The 22,643-nt window shown below is 42.4% G+C and overlaps 1 protein-coding gene across 6 annotated transcripts in view; it reads right to left on the bottom strand.

The window, feature by feature from the left end:
• Nucleotides 1–214: 214 nt before the first annotated feature.
• The window catches only part of TBC1D16 (TBC1 domain family member 16), a 53,024-nt gene continuing 30,595 nt past the window's right edge, over nt 215–22,643 (bottom strand). For 4 of the 6 annotated variants that reach the window (XM_069952916.1, XM_069952921.1, XM_069952917.1 and 1 more), the window contains 9 exons: nt 22,117–22,203; nt 20,396–20,543; nt 17,210–17,371; nt 16,475–16,623; nt 13,859–13,993; nt 12,698–12,884; nt 9,247–9,426; nt 3,221–3,367; nt 215–1,006 (listed from right to left, as the gene is read on the bottom strand). In XM_069952916.1, coding sequence (XP_069809017.1) covers nt 761–1,006; nt 3,221–3,367; nt 9,247–9,426; nt 12,698–12,884; nt 13,859–13,993; nt 16,475–16,623; nt 17,210–17,371; nt 20,396–20,543; nt 22,117–22,203 — 1,441 coding nt within the window. In that variant the 3' untranslated portion in view covers nt 215–760. Of the gene's footprint in view, nt 1,007–3,220; nt 3,368–5,788; nt 5,948–9,246; nt 9,427–12,697; nt 12,885–13,858; nt 13,994–16,474; nt 16,624–17,209; nt 17,372–20,395; nt 20,544–22,116; nt 22,204–22,643 lie in introns of those variants that run through there. The other 2 variants (XM_069952918.1, XM_069952919.1) reach the window with 2 other exon arrangements.

Below are 22,643 nucleotides of genomic sequence, written 5' to 3'. Positions count from 1 at the left end.
AGGTGGCTACCTTTAAAAAACAGATTCTTGCAAATACATTTATAATTTACCAGCGGCTATGTCAAATGTATTTACAGTTTCATGATCACAATAAGAAACCGAGGCCTGTCTTACTTTTGTGAATGTGTGCATAGTATCAGTCACTTGTATTATATCTATGAAGGTGATAACACTCTCTGAACCCATATAAGAAACATATCAAGGACAACGTAGCTGTGAAACACAATTTATTTACACTGCTATGAGCAGTACACTTTACATAAAAGAACCGACTGAGAAAATCATATCTCCAATTATTGCAGTGAAGAAGAACATAGTGTAAGAAACGGATTGGTCGTCAGAAGTCACCTGACTGGTGTCTTGTTTGTGCAATACATATTGAAAATAATAATAAAAATAAAGAAACAATAACAGAAAACAAATGATAGAAAGTAACAGGAATTAGAATACACCAATCGGTTAAGAGATTTATTGAATGTATAATATATTGGTAGTGAAGGGGAGAAAAGATATTGTGCAGGATTGTGCTTCGCTGTCAAATGCTTGCAGACTTGAGCTGGAAATCTTCTTGATGCTTTATAACCAATAGAAAAGGATTCTTACCAGTCAAGTATAAAATTTAAGCCATTGCTAAACCCACAATGCTGACCAATCCAGTGACCGTGCAGTATAAACAGACGCCTAGTCCTTCCAATAAACATTAGTAGGAATAAAAATCACCTTGTAAATCATTAAAACTTGTAGTTTGCAGCTCATTTCTCTACTTTCTAAAGTTGAAAACATCAAGTGATTTGTGTTTTTTTTTGTTTTCTTTGGGTGAAATTGCAGAAGCCTCCTCTACAGTTCCTCCATACAAACAGCTTTTGGAGTCGGGGTGTTCACCTGTGCATTCTATTGTCGGTATATAGCCACTGTCCCACATACCAGGCCCACATAATTTACACAAGTCGCGGAGGCTGCAGGGAATTTTGGGCAAGAGACGAAACTGATAAAGTAAACTCCTTGCCTGTGTACGAAAAAATAACCGTGTATTATTAATTAATAAATACAGTGCAGCTTTTGTATAGGAAGATAGGGACTTAAACACTAATTTAAAATGGCAATATAACATGTTACACAGGGCTTTTCCAAGACTAAAATATTGATAGTTATGAACATTAGCTCAGTACGGGGAACGACTGAATGGGGCAAAGCTGCAATATCCAATACAGCTGCTACAATACAGCAATATAAAGCATTTGCCTGAACACTTCAAACGGCAGACCAGCAAATGAAGAGATATGCATAAAGGTCAGCAGACCCTCAGGAGTCTCAAAACACTCATTATCCAGAAACAGAAAACCCTCAAGGGAAGGACCTAGCAAAAGGATGGCTCCTGGAAGGTCACCCAACCCAACTATTCAACTCAATTACAAGTCGGATGATATGAAAGGGGAAAAACCAAGGCAGGTGTCCATCCACAGACAGCTGTTTTAAGGTGTTGCTTCTCATCAGTGTGGAGCCAGATTCTGGCTAGGTGGGAGCAATGCCTAGTAGAGCCATACGGAAACAGATGCCAGTGCAGAAATGGACTTCCATCGCTCTCATACTGATAATCTATCCTATTAAGAGGTATACACACATTATGTTAGAGTTAAGCAAGTAGACAAATACTCAAGTCAATGGAGTCAAGTCAAGTGAAATCGATGGAAGACTCGAGCATTTTACCAGGTGCCCGCTAACTCCAGACGAAGAATCATTCGGAGTTCAATTTCCCTTTTTTAATCTCATTTTTGTATATTTTGTTCTCTCAGGGGATGTTTGACCCCTTCATGACCAGAGGTCATTGATGCACTGATATCCAGGTTAAATTAGAGCAATGTTCCTCCTCACCTTTTAAGAGCTATAACGCTTTTACTTTTCCACCTACAGGGCTGGTTGGGGTGTAATTTTTTTTGCGCCATGATCTATAGTTTTCATTGGTATTCTATTTATATATTATATTTTTTAATGGCTTTAAAAAAAAATCTGATATACAATTAAAGAGAAACAAAAATCCTGGTGTTTTTTTCCCTTTTTGTTTGTTTACACTCTTCACCATGCAGGTTAATTAAAAATTATTATATTTTAATAGATCAGACTACATATACTGATGATCAGTCCTATGTCATGGCATTTCAGGAATCTGCACGTAGAGTCTGCCTGAGGGCAGATCTGACAGGATGGAGGTAAGTATTATACCCCCACCTGTAAACGAAAGTGATTAGGACTGCAGGGTACCCCTGGTCAGTGACAGGTACTTAATCTGTCAAAGAGTGTCTTTAAAGTGTACCTGTCGTTACAACTTTCAAAATCTAAATCAAAAGTAGATGTGATATAAAGCAAGTTTGCAATTTTTAATTCATTAAGACATGAAGACATGGCAGACATGGCAATTCCAGTTTTCTGACTCTTCTTTTCTCAAAAAATAGGAAACAGTCAGAAAACAGGAAGTCCTGTGTTTCCCAGGCCATCTGAGCGCTCACAGAGAGGAGGCAGTCATGTGATTGGTGGACACGGTGAGCCGTGACTCTCTGCACAAGTCAGAAAATCTTGCCTTCATGAGACTGGAGCTTTGTTTTACACTGTGATAACAAAAAACAAACAAACAATGAATGTATATTGCAAACTTGCTTTATATCACATCTACTGTTGATTTAGATTTTTAAAGTTATAACGACAGTGAGACTTTAAATGTGTGCAGGGCTGCTCACAAACTTACAGCCCCATGCCCTACGGGTGTGGCTTAGAATATCTGTGCCCTAACTTTGCACCACCCCTCCGTCCCTCCTCCCCACCCATTTCATCATTAAGAATGCCACTGGAACATTTTCTCCATGCTGAACATTTGCACAGGTGTCTTAACGATCCAGTCCATGTGCCGGGCTGACACAGCTGACGAATAGGAGGCAATCTGCCTGGAGCATTCCTAATGATAAGGAGGGCGGGGAGGAGGGACAGAGAGGTTGTGCCAGCCTAATGCATACACAATCTAGGCCACTGTCCCGGGGCTGCCAGTTTAAAAGTTGTTTTTTAGAACAATAACTGCATCACCTGCTGAACAGACCGCAGGACAGATCTTGGATTAAAAGCAGCTATCCGAAGGTACAAGTGGTTTGGGGGAGGGGGGTGGGGTGGCGGAGGTCAGATTGTGGGTACAGAGTCACTTTAAGGTAATACAAAATAGACAAGTTTTTCTCACCTTCTTGAGAACCAGCTCTCCATTCATATGCATAGCCAAATTACTGAAATGTAGCAACATCTGATCAGTTGGCAGCTGATGCTCGATAACATCCTCACCATAAAGAACAATTATTGCAACACACAGAAAAAGGTGGAAATAGTCCGTCTAAAAGAGAAATATTGTTTGTCACACAAAACATCCTAGAACTGTTGCAAGTTGCAGAAAATTAGATTTAAATTAAACTATAAGCCCAAGATATAATATTCTAATATAATGTTATCACTAATAGTACTGGCTTCTGTGGCTTTATCAGTGCTTCTGATAAGGCGAGATCTGCTTTTTATCTGGCTTATTCCCAAGTGACTATCCCTGTCCAAATTAAGTAAGCTGAGTGCTAGCGACGAGGACATGACACCAGGCAAAAAGACGGTATAACCTCCCCTCTCAGCTTGAGTTAGGAGTGTGCACTCAACGCTTTATTTGGTTTCACATGAAATATATATAAACTTTTAATACAGGTGGGGTTTCAAGTCACAAGACACATACATATCACACTCTGATTGGTCAGTAGTTTCCTGTCCTGCGCAGTCAAGCTGGCACAATGTGTTGTTTTACCATATATTGTTTATAAAATGTGTCTCATTCTTGCGTTTGTGTTGTGACTGCGATGTAGGTTCATGGTGCTTTTCTCATCGGCATGCTGCCAGCATTCCTTTCCTTCTTCTAGAAGCAGTTACAAGGATGACGCCATTTTCAGGATTACAATGTTTTTACGCAAAGTAATAACCCCTTAATGGCCACCTTCACACTTCTCCTTTGACAGGAAATTGAATTTACAAAGACTACAAATTTTGTGTAGACCCCAGCTTCTACCTCTCTCCCGTGACAACGCATCATCCTCTGATGTCACAGGAGGCTTGGGTGGACCTCTAAGATCTTTAGCTCCACCTCCTGAGTGATCTCACCATCTCTGACCAACCTCTCCAGCCTACATCTGGGCAGACAAGTAGTAAAAGAAGCAGGTGTTGCAGCTTCACTGATTAGATGTTATAATTCACTGATTAGATGTTCTGCAACAGCTTTGGACAGGGTACTGGCAGGAGTGAACTGATGTGAGTACTTCAAGTTCCATTGCATTCTGGAACTTGTAGTACTGACCAACTGCTCAACAAGAAAGTACGACCACACTTGGGGGACTTCTATGATCACTGTACTGATCTCTCATAGAGATCAATGCAGTACATATGTACTGCATTGATCTAGGAGATCAGTGCTCGATTACTATGGGCTGCTGGAGCCCATAGTAAAGGATTGCCGAGCTGGAATCAGTTTCATTGCCTGGTCTGGCCAGAAACATGGATCCGCCACTAGACCCTAGGTGATGTTTTTTTTAAAGCCATTTAAAAGAGGCATTTAAATGTTTAATTAGCTGGTTCGGCGATGGGCCCACGCTAGCTAATAGCTGCAGTCCCTGTCGCTACCCTTCTCTGAACCCCCCTACCTGCTGCAATATGTATGGGTACGTGATAGGGCTAGAAGGGGTTAATTCTGTAGTCCACTCATGTAGTTTAATCATTATTTTGATTACAAATGTTTAAACCCATTAAAGTTCTAATAATTTATACTTGTGCACTGGTGCCCAAAACGGTACATTTCATGTGCAGCGAGACTAGTTAAAGGGCAACTCCATTGAAAACTGTTTTTTTTTCCCCAAATCAACTGGTGTCAGAAAGTGCCAGAGATTTGTAATTTACTTCTATTAAAAAATCTCAAGTCTTCCAGTACTTATTAGCTGCTGAATGTCATAGACAGAGACATAGATATGTAGGACATACAGCAGCTGATAAGATACTGGAAGACATGAGATTTTTTTAATATAAGTAAATTAAAAATCTCTGGCACTTTTTATTTTATTTTATATATTTATTTAACATTTTTAGATATGTAAAAAGACTGTGTACAAAATATACCACACATAGGAGGATATAAAAACAGCACATATTAGACCATACCTTGTTACACATAATTCATAAACATACATTGCTATGGATTTGCCCTCCTCTATCTATTCCATATATACATATACATGATATACAAAAAATACTGGGAAAACTGGGAAATTTCATGGGAATGACACAGATAACACAAGGGCCAGAGGGGGAGAAAGATCTCAGTGTGGTAAATCAATCCAAAAATCTGAAAATCATTAATATTATGGCATATGTGCCAATTGCAATACTGCCATCCGGTGGTCACTGAGATTAAAGCAATTAACAGTGATATTTAAATTGCGATGCAGTTACTAAAATTGACCAGCATGAATATGTATACAGGCAGGGCCGATTCTAGCTCTTCTGCTGCCTGAGGCGAGAACTGAAATAGCGCCCCCCCCCCCCACCTCAACTGAGATCAACATCATATAAACACCAAATAATTCCACCACATGATGACTGCATATCAGCACTCCATAGTGACTAAATACTATTACCAATATTGCCACTACAAGGTAAAAATTCCACCACTGACTGATCAATACCACCAGTAGTGCTACTGAATAAAAAACACTGTATAGAGTCCAGCATTACCCCCACACAGTGACAGTATAGTGATCAGGGTACAGTTACATCCAGTGACTCACAAGTGACGTCTTCTCTCATCAGAGTTGTTCACTTTCTCTTTTCTTCTACATTCAGATCCGACTCCATCATGAAGACTTCTGTTAGCCATGACTTGTTCCCGCAGCATCTATTGGACAGACATTTTAGGCTCCACAATTTAGAAGATCCCTTCTGCATCTCCACACTATTATAATCCCCATTCTCCTCATGTAGTTATAATCCCCCCATCTCTTCCTGTAGTCATAATCCCCCGTGTCCCCCATCTCCTCATAATCCTCCAATCTCATCATAATCCCCCCCACCTGTGTCTCACCATCTCCTCATATTCCTCCTGTGCCCCCCATAATCCTCCCATCTCCTCATATTCCTCCTGTGCCCCCCATAATCACCCCCTGTATCATCCATCTCCTCATATTCCTCCTGTGTACCCCACAATTACCCCCTGTATCATCCATCTCCTGTGTCCCCCCAACAATTACCCCCTGTATCATCCATCTCCTGTGTCCCCCCACAATCACCCCCTGTATCATCCATCTCCTGTGTCCCTCCATCTCCTGTGTCCCCCCATCTCCCCATAATCACCCCCTGTATCATACATCTCCTGTGTCTCCCCACAATCACCCCCTGTATCATCCATCTCCTGTGTCCCCCCAAGTCCCCACAATCACCCCCTGTATCATCCATCTCCTGTGTCTCCCCATAATCACCCCCTGTATCATCCATCTCCTGTGTCCCCCCATCTCCCCACAATCACCCCCTGTATCATCCATCTCCTGTGTCCCCCCATCTCCCCATAATCACCCCCTGTATCATCCATCTCCTGTGTCCCCCCACAATCACCCCCTGTATCATCCATCTCCTGTGTCCCCCCATCTCCCCATAATCACCCCCTGTATCATCCATCTCCTGTGTCCCCCCACAATCACCCCCTGTATCATCCATCTCCTGTGTCCCCCCATCTCCTGTGTCCCCCCCATCTCCCCACAATCACCCCCTGAATCATCCATCTCCTGTGTCTCCCCACAATCACACCCTGTATTATACATCTCCTGTGTCTCCCCACAATCACCCCCTGTATCATCCATCTGTGTCCCCCCCATCTCCCCATAATCACCCCCTGTATCATCCATCTGCTGTGTCCCTCCATCTGCTGTGTCCCTCCATCTCCTGTGTCCCCCCCATCTCCCCACAATCACCCCCTGTATCATCCATCTCCTGTGTCCCCCCATCTCCCCACAATCACCCCCTGTATCATCCATCTCCTGTGTCCCCCCCATCTCCCCACAATCACCCCCTGTATCATCCATCTCCTGTGTCCCCCCCATCTCCCCACAATCACCCCCTGTATCATCCATCTCCTGTGTCCCCCCCATCTCCCCACAATCACCCCCTGTATCATCCATCTCCTGTGTCCCTCCATCTCCTGTGTCCCCCCCATCTCCCCACAATCACCCCCTGAATCATACATCTCCTGTGTCTCCCCACAATCACCCCCTGTATCATCCATCTCCTGTGTCCCCCCCATCTCCCCACAATCACCCCCTGTATCATCCATCTCCTGTGTCCCCCCATCTCCTGTATCTCCCCATAATCACCCCCTGTATCATCCATCTCCTGTGTCCCCCCATCTCCCCATGATCACCCCCTGTATCATCCATCTCCTGTGTCCCTCCATCTCCTGTGTCCCCCCCATCTCCCCACAATCACCCCCTGTATCATCCATCTCCTGTGTCCCTCCATCTCCTGTGTCCCCCCCATCTCCCCACAATCACCCCCTGTATCATCCATCTCCTGTGTCCCCCCCATCTCCCCACAATCACCCCCTGTATCATCCATCTCCTGTGTCCCCCCCATCTCCCCACAATCACCCCCTGTATCATCCATCTCCTGTGCCCCCCCCATCTCCCCACAATCACCCCCTGTATCATCCATCTCCTGTGTCCCCCCCATCTCCCCACAATCACCCCCTGTATCATCCATCTCCTGTGCCCCTCCCCATCTCCCCACAATCACCCCCTGTATCATTCCTCTCCTGTGTCCCCCCCATCTCCCCACAATCACCCCCTGTATCATCCATCTCCTGTGTCCCCCCCATCTCCCCACAATCACCCCCTGTATCATCCATCTCCTGTGTCCCCCCCATCTCCCCACAATCACCCCCTGTATCATCCATCTCCTGTGTCCCCCCCATCTCCCCACAATCACCCCCTGTATCATTCCTCTCCTGTGTCCCCCCATCTCAGCAAAGTAAAACAAAAAACAGGCCAGCAGCTCCTCACCTCACCAATCGTTCCCACGCAGTCCCTGTGGCCTCCTGGATGCTTCCTGGTCGCTTCCTGGTCAGGCTGCACACAGATCTCATGGAGCAGCCTGACCAGGAAGACATCACTGGCTGCTCCAGATCACTTCTAGATCGCAGCACTAACACAGCCTGCGACCTAGAAGTGAATGGCACAGAGCAGAGAACTCTTAGTTCCCTGCTCTGAGCCTCCTGTCAGCTGTGTGTGCCTCCTAATAAGGACACAGACACAGCTGACAGTAGGGGGCGCTCCTATAGTGCAGAAGCAGGGAGTCCGGCATCACACTGGAGTCCCTGCTTCTGCACGTATATTCCGTGGGCGGTACGCGAATAGCGTAGCACGCCCCGGAATACGCATACAGGAGCAGAGACATCAGTCTATGGCTGATCTCTCTGCTCCTGTAGTCAGTGAGCGGTCATGCATATAATATATGCATGAAAGCTCACTGTGCAGGGGCGGCCAGTGCCGCCCCCTGCAGGGTCGTGGGAGCTGCCGCCTGAGGCGAAGACTTCACTTCGCCTCATGGCAGATGCGGGCCTGTATACAGGGTCTCACTTGCGGTGCTTCATTACCTGGCCAGCTGTTGAGGGGTTACAGTCTCTCCTCTACTATATTTTATTACATCACATCATATTACATTATATTGATGCTGGTCAATTTTTGTAACTGCATCGCAATTTAAATATCATTGTCAATTGCTTTAATCTCAGTGACCACCGGATGGCAGTATTGCAATTGGCAATTATTGTGCCACAATATTTATGATTTTCAGATTTTTGGATTGATTTACCACACTGAGATCTTTCTCCCCCTCTGGCCTTTGTGTTATCTGTGTCATTCCTCGTTATATAGCTTTGTTGCACTAGATATTGATTTTGGCAGGACTTTCTTTTGGGCTGTCTATTCAATATATAGTCCAACTACCCCATCCCCCCCCCATCCTCCCCATACCACCCCCACACTGGACTGGCACTTTGACGCAAATTTTTGCTGGAGTTGCCCTTTAATAGTAAAGTGGAAAAACTATGTGGGAATACACCACTGATCAATGCCAAAAGGGATAAATAAATCATCAGTAATTCAATATTGTTAGGTGTTTTATAGGCACATTACTGATGACTAGTACCTGGTAATGAGCCCAGCATGCTTCCCACATCCTCAGGGCTTCAGAGTCTGAAAATTCTCTTTTAAAACACAGGAGGATCCACCGATGGCAAAATAATATTTGAAGTCCATCTTCTCCCAGAGACTGCAAATGTTTGTAGAATCGCAGATGCATGAGCCTTAGTAACTCACGGAGAAACATCTAAAATAGAAAAAAAAAAAATCACAATACGTTTCACTTAATAGGTAGGGTAGACAGTCTTTAAATGTGCCAGAATTATCAATGTGTGACGTATAGGTCACGTCTGAAGACTGAAGTTTAGACCAATAGCTAGTTTTGAGTTATCTAATGTTAGAAAAACATGGCAACTTTCTTCCAGAGACAAAACGACTTGTCTCCAGTTCACCCGTGATTTGCAATTAAGCCTCATTCACTTCAATGGAACGGAGTTGCAAAATCCCACCCAAACTAGAGACAAGAGTGGTGCTGTCTCTGGAAGAAAGTGGCCATGTCTTTCTAACGCTTTAAAAAATTTTAAGCCACATTTCAGCACATTTCTTGGCACACCGTGTCGCACCTTAGGCAACATCCTGGTGCCACCTATTTGCAGAGACAGTACCTCCCTGCAGGTCCTGATCCCCTGCTCTGATCAAGCGATTCCGCACAATTCTATACAGAGCAGGGTTCTGTTCATCCTGTCTACTGTATATTTTATACCTGGGTGGCCAATGCAATCGCTGTGTGCTGTAGCCTCTACACAGTGAGCGATGACTGCTACTGGTTCTAGAGAGGCTGCCACACACCGCGATCACATTGGACAGCCTCTCCTGGGTACGGTCTAGATCAGAGCAGGGGATGGGGGACTGCAGAGCTTAGACAGCCCTGCAGATGCTGACACAGAGGGGCTGGGTCACCCCTTACAGCTGCCACTCAAGAAAAGTTAAATAGGAGATAAAAAAAATAATGAAGTTATATCACAAAATAACTTTATTAAAGCAATTTACTAGTCAATGTTTTTTTTCTGACCTGTCTCTCTTTATGTAGTTATAACTCTGTGGTGCTTTTAACTATTGCGGTTATTCTGAGATTGTATGTTAGAGGGCTTCAAAATTCTGCAGCGATTTTTCAAATTTTTAGGAAAATTTCAAATTCAGACTTTTTTAGAGACCAGTCCAGTTCTGAAGTGGATTTGTGGGGCCTGTATGTTAGTGATCCCCATAAATCCCTCCATTGTAAAAACTGCACCCCTCAAAGTATTCAAAGTGACATTTCATAAGTTTATTAACCCTTTAGGTGTTTTGCAGAAATTTAAGCAAGTTGGAGGGGAAATTTAAAATTTTCATTTTTTTGGCAGATATTACATTTTTAATAAATTTTTTTATTAAAACAGCACAAACCTCTAACACAGCAAATACTAACTGAGAAATACCACTCACTATTTATACACCTTATTCCAGTGTTTCTAGAAATCCCCCATATGTGGCCACAGTGCATCACCTGACTCAACCACAGGCCGCAGACATGACAGAGCCTTGGTGAATTTTGGGGCCTTTTTACTTTTTTTTTTTAGCCATTATGCCATGTGACAGAGGCCTTGGGATGCCAAAATATTTGTGTAAGCCAAGTTGACGTTCCCATCGGTACCATTCTGAGGGACATGTAACACCCTGATCATTATTTATTTAATTTTTTAGGAGGTGGTACAAATAAAAAACACAATTTAGCAGCAGTTTTTCACCATTTTTTTGTATGCCATTTACTATACATTACTTATGACATGTTATCTTTATTCGTCAGGTTGGTACGATTACAGTGATATCCATTTTATATCACTTTTGTTATAGTTTATGGCATTTATACTATATATACTGTTTGTGTCTTGCATATTGTAAGAGCAGTAATAGTTAAATTTTTTCGCCAATAAAGTTATGTGAGGGCTTTTTTTGCGGCATTAGCTGACGTTTTTAGCGGTACACCTTTTGGGTACATGTGTCATTTTGATAGCTTCTTTCTATTTTTTTTAGGGGGCGGGATTAACAAAAAATTGTCATTTGGTTAGTTTTGGTTGGATCGGGGCGGGGGAGCCCGAACACTACATCTACACTACACTACACTACACTACACTACAAGGGGTCCTGGGGGGAGCATTACAGCAGTGGCGGCAGGAGGAGGCAACGTGCTGAGGAGGCAACGTCCTGCCGCCCGATCACCCGGAACACATCAAATCTTCCCATAGATGCTGCGGCCACAACGACCACAGCGTTTATGGGGTTAACTGCCCGGGGGGAGCACGGCTCATCTCCGGGCAGTGGCAGCAGGAGGAGGCTGTGTGACACAGCCTCCTCCTGCTTCCTGATCGCTTATAGGGACAGCGGGGGGAGGCAGAGGAGGCATGACGTCTAGGGACGTCATGTTGCAGAATGGCACAGCTTTTCATCACGTCCCTGGACGTCATATTGAGAGAAGGGGTTAAACAACAAAATGCAATAAATACAAGGGTAGGTGTTCTATGTGATGTAGTAAAAGAAACCAGGAAGCAGTGGCGTAGCTACAATAAAGGCAGGAAAGGTGACTGCTATGGGGCCCTTGCAAGAAGGGGGCCCCAGAAAGCCCTGCTCTGCCTTCGTGTTAGGTATGCCAATGACAGCTGACCACCGAATCCCACCTCCCGCAGAGGAAGATGGACCCGCCACTGTACTCTTCAGCCCGCTCACTGTAGTGCAGGGTGAGCGCGCTGCACATTAGAAAGAGAGGGACAGAGGAGCAGGACCTGCCAGGTCCTGCACACACAGAAGGAGAGGGATGAAGGACCTTATCACATGACCCAAAGGTCCTCAATACCTCTGTGTAAGGATCAGCCTACTACAGAACAAGGGGGAAGCCTGTGCTGTGTATGTGTGTCAGTGTGTGTACATATGTATCTGTGTATATATGTATATGTCAGAGAGTGTATTTATGTATCTGTGGGTATATGGATATGTAAGTGTGTGCATGTATCTGTGGCTATATATGTATATACTGTAGTCTCTGTAACAGTGGTGTATATGTGTGTGCTTGTGTATGTCAGCAGTGTCTCAAGTGATTGACAGGTTTGCTCCCAAAGATGTTCTGCAGCAGTTCCTATTAATGCTGGGCTCTAATAAAAGAACCCACCACTAAAAGAAAATGCTGCAGATAATATTTCTGGTTCTTATTACACTTGGGGGATGATTTTTCTGTATATGGTTTATTTATGGTGTATATGTTATCACTAGTGTAATCACATTCCAGTGTAAATGTGTATAGGTCAGTGGTGTATTTGTATATATGTAAATGGGGCCTCTGTGTGTGTGTATATATGTGCCTCATTGTGTGTGTTTGAGAGTTGTCTATCTATGTGGGGTGGGGACATACAGGATTCAGGGGGCGCCATACAGTTTTTTGCTATTGGGCCCCATTATTCCTAGCTACGCCCCTGCCAGGAAGCACTTACCAATTGCTTCTCCATGTCTTCATCACAGGGCGAGCTGATAAAAATCGTATTCTGCATAAGGCCAACAAAGCACCAGAATGTGTCAGACTCATCCAGCACTTCTGTCAGCAATGGGGCGACAAGGTCCGACATTCCTTGCGAGTAGCCCACTCCAGGGCGGTATACAGCATAATTTAGAAGGATCCTCCTAGGATAAGAATAGTTGTTGAGGCATTAGAATAAAAACCTACTAATGGCAAAACAGATCCAGGAATTTACTCACAGTTCGGCACTATACTGGCTATTTAGGTATGAATATCTATGGGTTCATATTGAATTAATGTGTTCACATGGGACACTTCTAGATGTTCCCTTTCCAGGACTAACCATATCTATCTCTCAGGTTGTGCTTTGTTCTAGAACTGTTCTATGCATTGGTGGCCTGAACTTTACTGTTTTACTTTTCGTCATCGCCCAGAAGGTTATTACTTTTGCAGGTGAACAGGAGAAGTGGTGGTTACTATCTTTGGCCAGTAGATGGTGCTATGGGATGAGGTTTTGAGACAATTCCCAATAATTGATGTCTTACAGCAATTAACAAGATTGGCACTATAGCTTGTAATAGCATCAGTATGCAGAGCAACATATCCTCAATGTGTGGTGCATCTGCAAGACCTGGACAGATAATAAATGCTGAATAAAAAGAGTTTGTGGGAAAGAATTTCAGCTCAGTAAAAGGCAGCTTGTTTCTATAAGTAGAGATAGAAGACTGTCCCTTGGTATTACGAATAGGTGTAGTCCCAGAGTCCGATTGACTTCCCTAGTATTGACTCTGGAGGCCTCCGGTTGTCATAGCTAATGTCGGGACTCTGCAATCGATTTGATTCCCAAGATAAGAGAATTGATGGTCCCTACTGATCGAAAAATTGTACTTTTCGAAAGTACGGGATAGACCATCAATATTCACATAGGGAAATATTTACTAAATGTACCAATAAAATTCCTATCTGGGTTACCATGTAAATTATTAGGGACACAACATGACACAGGACTCTACTAAGGACTGTAAAAAACAGTCTGTAAGGAAGAAATAAAGAAACAAAGCATAGATAAAGTGCATTTAGAAACTAATAGAGAATAAGGCAAAACATGATTTGTGTACAAAACTGAATGAGTTATTACCTCATGGCTTCTACATTGGGATTATCCTCTCCTCGAAAAAACTGATTGCTACGATCGGTTCTCACAACGTCCTTGTCCACAGTAAACTGAACATTCCTCCAGAAAGATTTCTGGGCATCAGGGCTCATGGACAATCTGATGATAGAGATACATATGTACTATACACAAAATGCACTTGAAGATAGATAATGGCTATTTCCATACTATTTGTTGACCATTTAATAGTAGAATGCACATAACCCTTACAAAAACCTAGTTGTCGCATAACCCAGGTGTGTTACGTCTATTCTCAATTCAATGTTTGTATGTTTTACTTTATTAAATAAAACCATTTAAAAATGGTTTTATTTTTTTCTGCTCACTTTTATTTTGATTCTAGGTTATTTTTTTTTTATTTCTTATTATTTGCTTTATTACTTATATAATGCTTTACTTATATACTGCCTGTCTTTATTACTCTGAGAGGAAACGTACAGCCTCCTGGCAGGGTCATAAGATATTTAATCAGTCACTAGGTTCAAGGTGCCTTAAATGAGGGCAGCATAAACTAGTGAGAGAAATGCTGAACAGATTGGTGTATTATATAATTTTGTTCAGCCGTTCTCCTAATATGCAGAAGAATGGGATTCTTGCCACACACCCTCCAGCTGCTGATTGACAGCTGACTGCCTATATGCAGCATGGATACATAACTGCCAATTAGCAGCTGGTGGGTGGAGTTTTCTGCTTCTCATGAATAATAAGGACTACCGAGTTCATGCACATAATGAAGAGGACTAGTTATTGTCCATATTATTTAGGAGGATCTCTCTGAATCAGCTGCACAGAACAATGTGAGTGATCCATTATTCTGTATGTTTATTCTGTCACTAGTTTATGCTACCCTGAGATAGGAGAGCACAAACCTGCTGAGAGAAACTCTTAAACAATAAGGAGGAGAGGCAGACTTGCCCCCTTTGTGTCATAAAACATTTTGTGACGCAAGGAGGAGAATGGAAGACGCATAGAGAAAGACCGGAGAAACAGTGGCACGCTGCCTCTCTTTCCTGTCTTGCCTATCTGCCTGTCTTTCATCTTTGTGTGGCAAAGAGCACTGACCACACACACTCACTGACATATGCACAGAGCAGTAGAGATGGAGGGCACTTCACTTCGGGGAACAACACCCAAAGTTTATTTTCGATTATTTTATCCCTGGTCACAGGGAGAGACAGTTGCTACAAATCAACAGCTCTCCCTGCACTCGGACTTAGCCTGAGCTGTGCTTGGGCAAACCAGTATTGTCCTTTTTCCTGGAGCCGGAGCACAGCACAGGCTGAATTGTTAAAGTGTACCTGTCGTTATAACTTTTAAAATCTAAATTAGCATTAGATGTGATATAAAGCAAGTTTGCAATATACATTCATTATTTTTTTTTAGTTATCAGGGAAAATACGGCACTTCATGTTTTCTAACTCTTTTTTTTCTCAAAAAACAGGAAACAGTCATAAAACAGGAAGTCCTATGTATCCCAGGCCATCTGAGCGCTCGCAGAGAGAAGACAGTCATGTGATTGATGGACACATTGAGCAGTGACTCTCTGTACTGGCCGGAATTCCTTTGTTTAGTCTGTTTTTTTCTACCAGAAAATCTGCCTTCAGGAGACTGGACCTGGATTTCTGGTAAGTTCAGCTTTGTTTTAATAACAAACAAAACAATGAATGTATATTGCAAACTTGCTTTATATAACATCTACTGTTAATTTAGATTTTGAAAGTTATAATGACAGTGACACAGTTAGAGGCCTATTCCACTGAGCAAATCATCGCTCCGTGTAATAAATACAACGATCAGCCGATGACAACGATCATCGGCTGATCGTCAATACAGTTTTGAACCTATAATTGTAGGGCACCGATCCCGCTTCACTACGTGTAATAGCGCGGCCGGCGGCTGACAATTTACATTACCTATCCAGGCTGCAGGGCTCCTCTTTTGGTCTTCTTCTCCCCGGGTCCCGCACGCTCCAGCTTCATAGCGGCCTGTCTGATCGCCGCGGCCAGTGATTGGCTGATCGGCCTGTCAGCTCAGACAGGCCGCTCTGAGGCTGCAGCGTGCGGGACCCGGGGAGAAGAAGACCAAAAAAGGAGCACTGCAGCCTGGATAGGTAATGTATAAAGTTTAAACAAGGGCTGCAATGTCCATGCAGCCCTTGTTAAACCATAAATCGGGTCGTGGAATAGGCCCAGTAAACTAGCAGAACGGCGCTCGTTCACAGTTATTATCGGGCCCCCATTGGCCAGTGTAATAGGACCCTTAGACATGGATTACAAAAATAATAAAAGAATAACTTAATAACTTACTACTTAATAAGCATTACATATATAGTGGTTACTGGATTATGGTAAGTATTCCTTTCTTTTTTGTTTTTATAAACAAACATTAGATCTGCAGCAGATTTGATGCTGTGTTCAGTTATTTAAATGAAATCTGCTGCAGAAAATCAGCTGCAGATCCTGTAGGTGTAAACGCACCATTAAAAAGTTTTTCTCTGAAACCCCCTTCAATATTTAGAACTGATTACTTCTTTATTCTTACACCTACAATGTTTAAGAACAACATCATTCGCATATATACCTTCTGTTCTGGATCTGAGCATATTCCTCTCTTCTCTGAACCCGCAGAGCTTCACGTTCTTCTGACGTAGATTCCCAGCTGTAATATCCAAAAAGAAATGGCCACACCTCCCCTCTAAGGGATGATTCAATACCACCAAAAAAAATTGCCTAGAACAGAACAAAAAGTTAGGCATAAATAAAATATATCAATCTTCAAACCGCTGGTGCACACTATATCAGGAACTAGCTAGTCGAGATACATGCATAGAGATTGATAAAGTTTACATTTAAATAAATGGATACAAAAATGTATAACATAGTTCCATCCATAGCAGGCATACTACGCCACGCAGGCGCAGTACAGCAGCGTCTTCTCCCGCTGTACTGCGCTTGTGCGGCGTAGTAGAGACGTCGGCGTGGCCAATGCGCAATGCTGGCTCCCGGGTGACGTCAGCATGCAGCAATTTCCAACACGCCCAGAGGGGCGTGATTACAGCCCCGGGACCTGCCCAGGACCATGACTAGCTGACCCAGCCACACACCCAGATGACTACTTAGCTGGTAATTTAAATACAGCGCGGGAGATTATTAAACAAAGTTTGCGGTTTATATCTACATCGGAACCAGGCTACAAGGATATGTTTGGGAAGCGTGCTGGGTGATGTACCAGCACGTTTCCTTAGCTTTACGGTCGTTTTTAGCGTGATTGATTCCCTTTAATATCTATGTCCAATATTTCTGTATTTATTCTAACCTTTCGTAGTTTATATTCTTCTTCCACCTGTCCTGCTTCGTTGAAGTGTTGCAACCACCTAGTTACATTCAGTTTTTGGTAAATACCCTCTTCAGGATGTGATTCAGATGACAGAACACTTGGTCTTTGAATCGAGAAGTGTAGGCATGTCTTTTCTGTAACCTACAATGAAGTAAATAAGAGAATTCTATAGAAGACTCAAGATTAACCCCTTAAGGTCCAGGTTAATTTTAACCTTAAAGGAGTCCCTGTTTGATTGTAGACGAGTGCGCTTCTTCTCTGGCTCTGTGTCTGCGACCTAGACAGACACACAGACTTGCATTGAAAGTCTGTCTGCGCAGACTTCACCCGACTCTTTCTTCTGATTTGTCACGGACTGAATACTCAGATCCTAACCAATGAAAACATTTGACATCTGACCTCTCTCACCTTTTGGGCTAATAACTTTGTGATTCTTTAACTTATCCAAGTGATTCAGAAATAGTTTTTTTAGTTGCACTTTTAGTGAAAAATTTTTGTTAGATACCTTTATTTGTAACAACTTAGCAAACATTTTAAAAAAATTTGCATATTTCCATGTTTGACATTCCCTGTTTTTAAGAAAAAAAGTCATTCCAAAAAAATGAACTAATGGTTTTAATATATGTTTACCCCTGAAGGAATTTAAATAGGGCATAGTGAGATTTTGATTTTGATAGAATGTGTTACAATCAGGTCATAAAAATGAAAAAATTAAAATGCCATTTTGCATATTTTGTACAAACTTAGCTGGAACCATTTTTTAGGCACCATACGCCTTGCAACTCCCCTCCTGAGTCTTGCTGTGTACCCTAACAGTATATGGTCAAATATTGGGTACTGCCATACTCAGGAGAATGTGCATAACACATTTCAGGGTGCATATAACACGCCTGCCCCCCCCCCCCCATTTTCTTTGTGAAAATTAGAAATTTTGTGTTATAAAGTTTATTTTACTTTACATTTTTAATTTCCTGGTCCAATGCTAAAAGCATTCCTGGTTCTGCCCTCAATTCCTTTGCAAACCCAATTTAGCACCTGAAAAAGCACCCCGATAAAGAAGAGGCATCAAAATCCACATGGTGAATGCAAGAAGACTATGGGGGTACTGCTTACCTTAGGGAATCATACTCCAGGAACAGCACCACAAGTAGCATAAGTTGATATACAGCCGTCTACTGGCTTTCCAAGGACTGGATCACCAGTATAGATTACAGGAGGAGAATGCCGGAATAATTGTGGATTTAAAGGTGCTAAATGGCATCAAAGGGTCAGATTCGGCACTGGAGAGTTAGCAAGCTGTAGAAGTAGTTTAACAATTTATTCAGAAGTAACCCTTTTTATCAGGTCCTGTATTACATACATGACAAATATCCATGTATGTAATACTGCTGTCTACTGAATAAATTGAATTGGTAAACTTCTCCTACGGAATGTACACTCCCTGACACTTTGATCCTGTTCAGTGCCTACATGTTTCTGTGATATTCCCTATGCTAATAAGTCATTTTGGTGTACTGGGATGGGACTAATGCCCCCAGTGCACTGATCTGCCCCAGTCGGTGGGGCGGGTAAGCTGATATTCCCACCCCCAGTGCACCAAAAGAACTTATTAGCATAGGGAATAAACTCCTAATATCATAGACACAGCACTATAGAGAAACTTTAGCAGGTTACATACTTCTTAGCCTTCTAACATCCTAAAGAGTTAAAAGAATGCTTACCAAATGATGCTAACAGGAAACATATTGTAAATGTGAATTATTAAAGGAAATCTGTCGGCACCAAGGCCCTACCCAGGCTGCTGACAGTGTGCTGTGGTTGGAAGTCTCCTTGTGACTATGGTACCTTTTGGTAATTTGTCCGTGCAGTGGATTATGCACTCAGGTCTGCTACTGTAATAAAGAGTCAAAGAGGAGTTGTGTCTCAGCGTTTGTGCTGCACTCTGGCACACCTCATCACTGCTTCCTCCACTCTCTTCATGAATAATCTCTGCTGCCTGGCCTCTTGCATGCTCACAATGTCAGCCTGTGTCTCTAAGTGTTTATTTCAGACATAAACTACCTGAACCAGATAAAGCTGTGGCCAAGGGGTAAATCTCTTGACAGGCGAGTTACCCCTACACCACAGCTTTAACACAACTATAACTAATCACAGACAGTTTATGATGGAAATAAACACTCCGAGGCACTGGCTGATGGCAAGAGCGAGCAGGAGGCAGGCAACAGAGATTATTCATGAAGGAGAGGGAGGAGAAAGGTGATGTGAGGTGTGCTAGAGTGCAGCACAAACGTTGAGCCACAACTCCTCTTTAACTCTTCATTACAATAGGAGACCCCTGCATAATCTATGGACGAATTACTGAAAGGAACCATGCTCACAATAGAACTGCCAACTACAACACAGCACCTCGGATGGGGCCCAGGTGTTGACAGATTGCCTTTAACTTATTATGTGGCATGACTATCTGTCTTAAAAAACAGAGAATTTGACATTTCTGAAATTAATGTTTTGCAAATTGTTCAAAAGTATTGAGTTTTTCAGAAAATAAGACAGGACAGATTGAAAAAAAACATGGCTTTGTTCTGAAGACCAAACCTGGCTGCGTGCTTTTTTTTTACGTATTTTTATAAAATAAAATAATATAATCATGAAATCTTCAATTTGGCTAGTAGGCTGAATAAGAGTATAGATTATTGTACCTATGTCCGTAAAGCTTGCAATAAAGCATATCTCTAAATGCTGTTAAAAGCAGCTCAAGCTAGACAGCCCCAATAATAATGTACAAATAATTTAATAACATTTAGAAACATTTTAGTATCTGCCTCCAATTAGTAAAAATAATGAATGCATAATAATAATAATAATAATATTAATAATAAATCAAGGCGATACATTCACATCATATGGGCTCTTCCTGGGCAGGACACTTTTTAGGTACATACCCAAGGAGCAAGTAAAAAATAAATAAATGAACAGGCACTCACCCTCTTTACTTCCAAGCCACCACCGATATTATGCCATTCTAATCTCCATGGTGGGTTTGGGATTGTGACATCACAGACCTGCCCAACCAATCAGCCCCTTCACAGGCAGATACCTCCAAAGTGTTCTGCCTGGACCAACCCTTTAACTTAAATTCAGTTTTCTAATTTAATTGCATCTCACCTTTTCCTTGAGTTGTGCCTCACGGCAATATTTCCATTGCTGGAAGACTTCTGATAACTTTCCCAGACCACCATGATGAAAATGGAAAACTTTGTACTGACTTTCCCTGCTGGCTATTACCAACTGTCCACTAGTACCAGTTTCATCACTAAAAAAAAAAAATAAGAAAGCTCAATTGTATGTATGTTTTTTTCCAGTTGTTTTAATTGTTTTGTTTTATATTGTGCACATGGTCCACAGGATAAAGAACAGAGGATAAGTGATCGAGAGGTCCAACCTTTGGGACCCCATCGATCTCAAGAACAAGAATTCAAGTCTCCCATCAGAATTGAGAAGTGATGTACACGTGTGACTGCAACTCCATACATTCTCTATGGCAACTGCCATAAATGGGGATGGAGATGGAGAAACGCTGTTCTTAGCTATATCTGGCAGCTTTCACAGAGAGAATGACTGTTGTTGTGGTGCGCATGTGTGATGTCAACCTGTTCTGAATGGAGACCTGGGTCCCTGTCCTTGGGATCATGGGGGTTCAAAAGGTGGGACCCTCCATGATCAGAAGTTTTTCTCTATGAAATATACAATGTAGCAATTTGTAGGAGTTATACAGCAAAATCTTAGCCACAGTCTTTTTTGCTGAAGTAAAATATACTTGAAGGTCTATGCAGCAGGGAGGAAATATCAGTACGTGTTCTGTTATTTTTTTTCTTTAGCCAATCTCAAAGCAAGCAGTAATGTCACAAGCGTAAAGTGTCACTGTCATTATAACTTTCAAAATCTAAATCAGCAGTAGATGTGATATAAAGCACGTTTGCAATTCACATTCATTATTTATTTTTTAGTTATCATGGAGAACACGGCACTTCCTGTCAGAAACAGGAAGTCCTGTGTATCCCAGGCGATCTGAGCGCTCACAGAGAGAAGGCAGTCATGTCATTGACGGACACATTGAGCCGTGGACTCTCTGTACTGGCCCGAATTTCTGTGTTTAGTCTGTTTATTTCATCCCACACAAATCAGAAAATCTTCCTTCAAGAGACTGGACCTGGTAAGATCAGCTTTCTTTTACAGCATGATAACAACAACAAAAATAATGAAGTTAAATTGCAAACTTGCTTTATTTGACATGTACCATTGATTTAGATTTTGAAAGTTATAACGACAGTGACACTTTAAAGCCTAAATCAACAGTAGATGTAAAATAAAGCAAGTTCTCAAATTTACATTCATTACTTTTAGTTATCATGGAGAACATGGCACTTCCTGTGTTCTGCCCTTTTTTTTTTTTTTCATTTCAAAGAGTCTAAACACAGAAAATCCTGTGTTTCCCATGTCATCTGTGCTTACAGAGAAGGCAGTCATGCGATTGATGGACACATTGCGCCGTGACTCTCTGTACAGGTCAGACATCATGTGTTTAGTGTGTTTTTTTTTCAACCAGTACAAGACTGGACCTGGATTTCTGGTATGCATAGCTTAGTTTTACAGCATGATAACAAATAATTTTAAATAAAATAATGAGTGCAAATTGCAAACTTGCTTTATTTTACATCTATTGTTGATTTAGATTTTTAAAGTTATTACGACATTGACACTTTGAAGAGAAACTGACACCACAGAAATACATGTATCTGTGGTGCAAGTAGCCTGAATGCATACTTTCAGCGCTGCACTGCGCTTTCAGTGCTGGCACTGGTAAATAATCTTTACTTCTCACTTACCATGTCACAGAGGTCTGTAACACTGCCTTCTCCACAGTAGACTCACCCAACCATGCCACCATTCTGTCTCCAGGCAATCCCCACCTCCTGCAGAATGAAGAGAATGATGGTTGACCTCAGGGAGATCAACCAAAACACGAGACACCATCATGTGTTTCTCAACATCAGTGAATCTAGGAACCTTGCCTCCTAGGAAATCAAATATGCAAAAACACTGCAGAGACATCATCACATATTTCTCAACATCAGCGAACTAGTCAGACCTTGAACCGGGAAGGAACAACTAAGCCAAAGGGAGTCTTCAGTCAAGAAAACCAAAGGGCTGAGTTCCCAGATTCACTGACACTGAGAAACACAGGATGGTGTGTCTGCTGTGATTCGGTTGATCACCCTGAGGTCAACCATAATTCTCTTGAATGCGCTTACTAGGCTTTTCTCCCACTAGCTAGAATCGTACTCCACACTGATCAGGGGCAAATAACTGATACAGCAGTCTGTGGATGGATCTCTTGCTTGGGTACCTCCCA

The sequence above is a fragment of the Dendropsophus ebraccatus genome, chromosome 14 (genome assembly GCF_027789765.1).
Source record: "Dendropsophus ebraccatus isolate aDenEbr1 chromosome 14, aDenEbr1.pat, whole genome shotgun sequence".
In the NCBI taxonomy this organism is placed as follows: Eukaryota; Metazoa; Chordata; class Amphibia; order Anura; family Hylidae; genus Dendropsophus; species Dendropsophus ebraccatus.
Note: the sequence above shows the minus strand (reverse complement) of the source record. Positions and strands in the feature narration are given on the sequence as shown.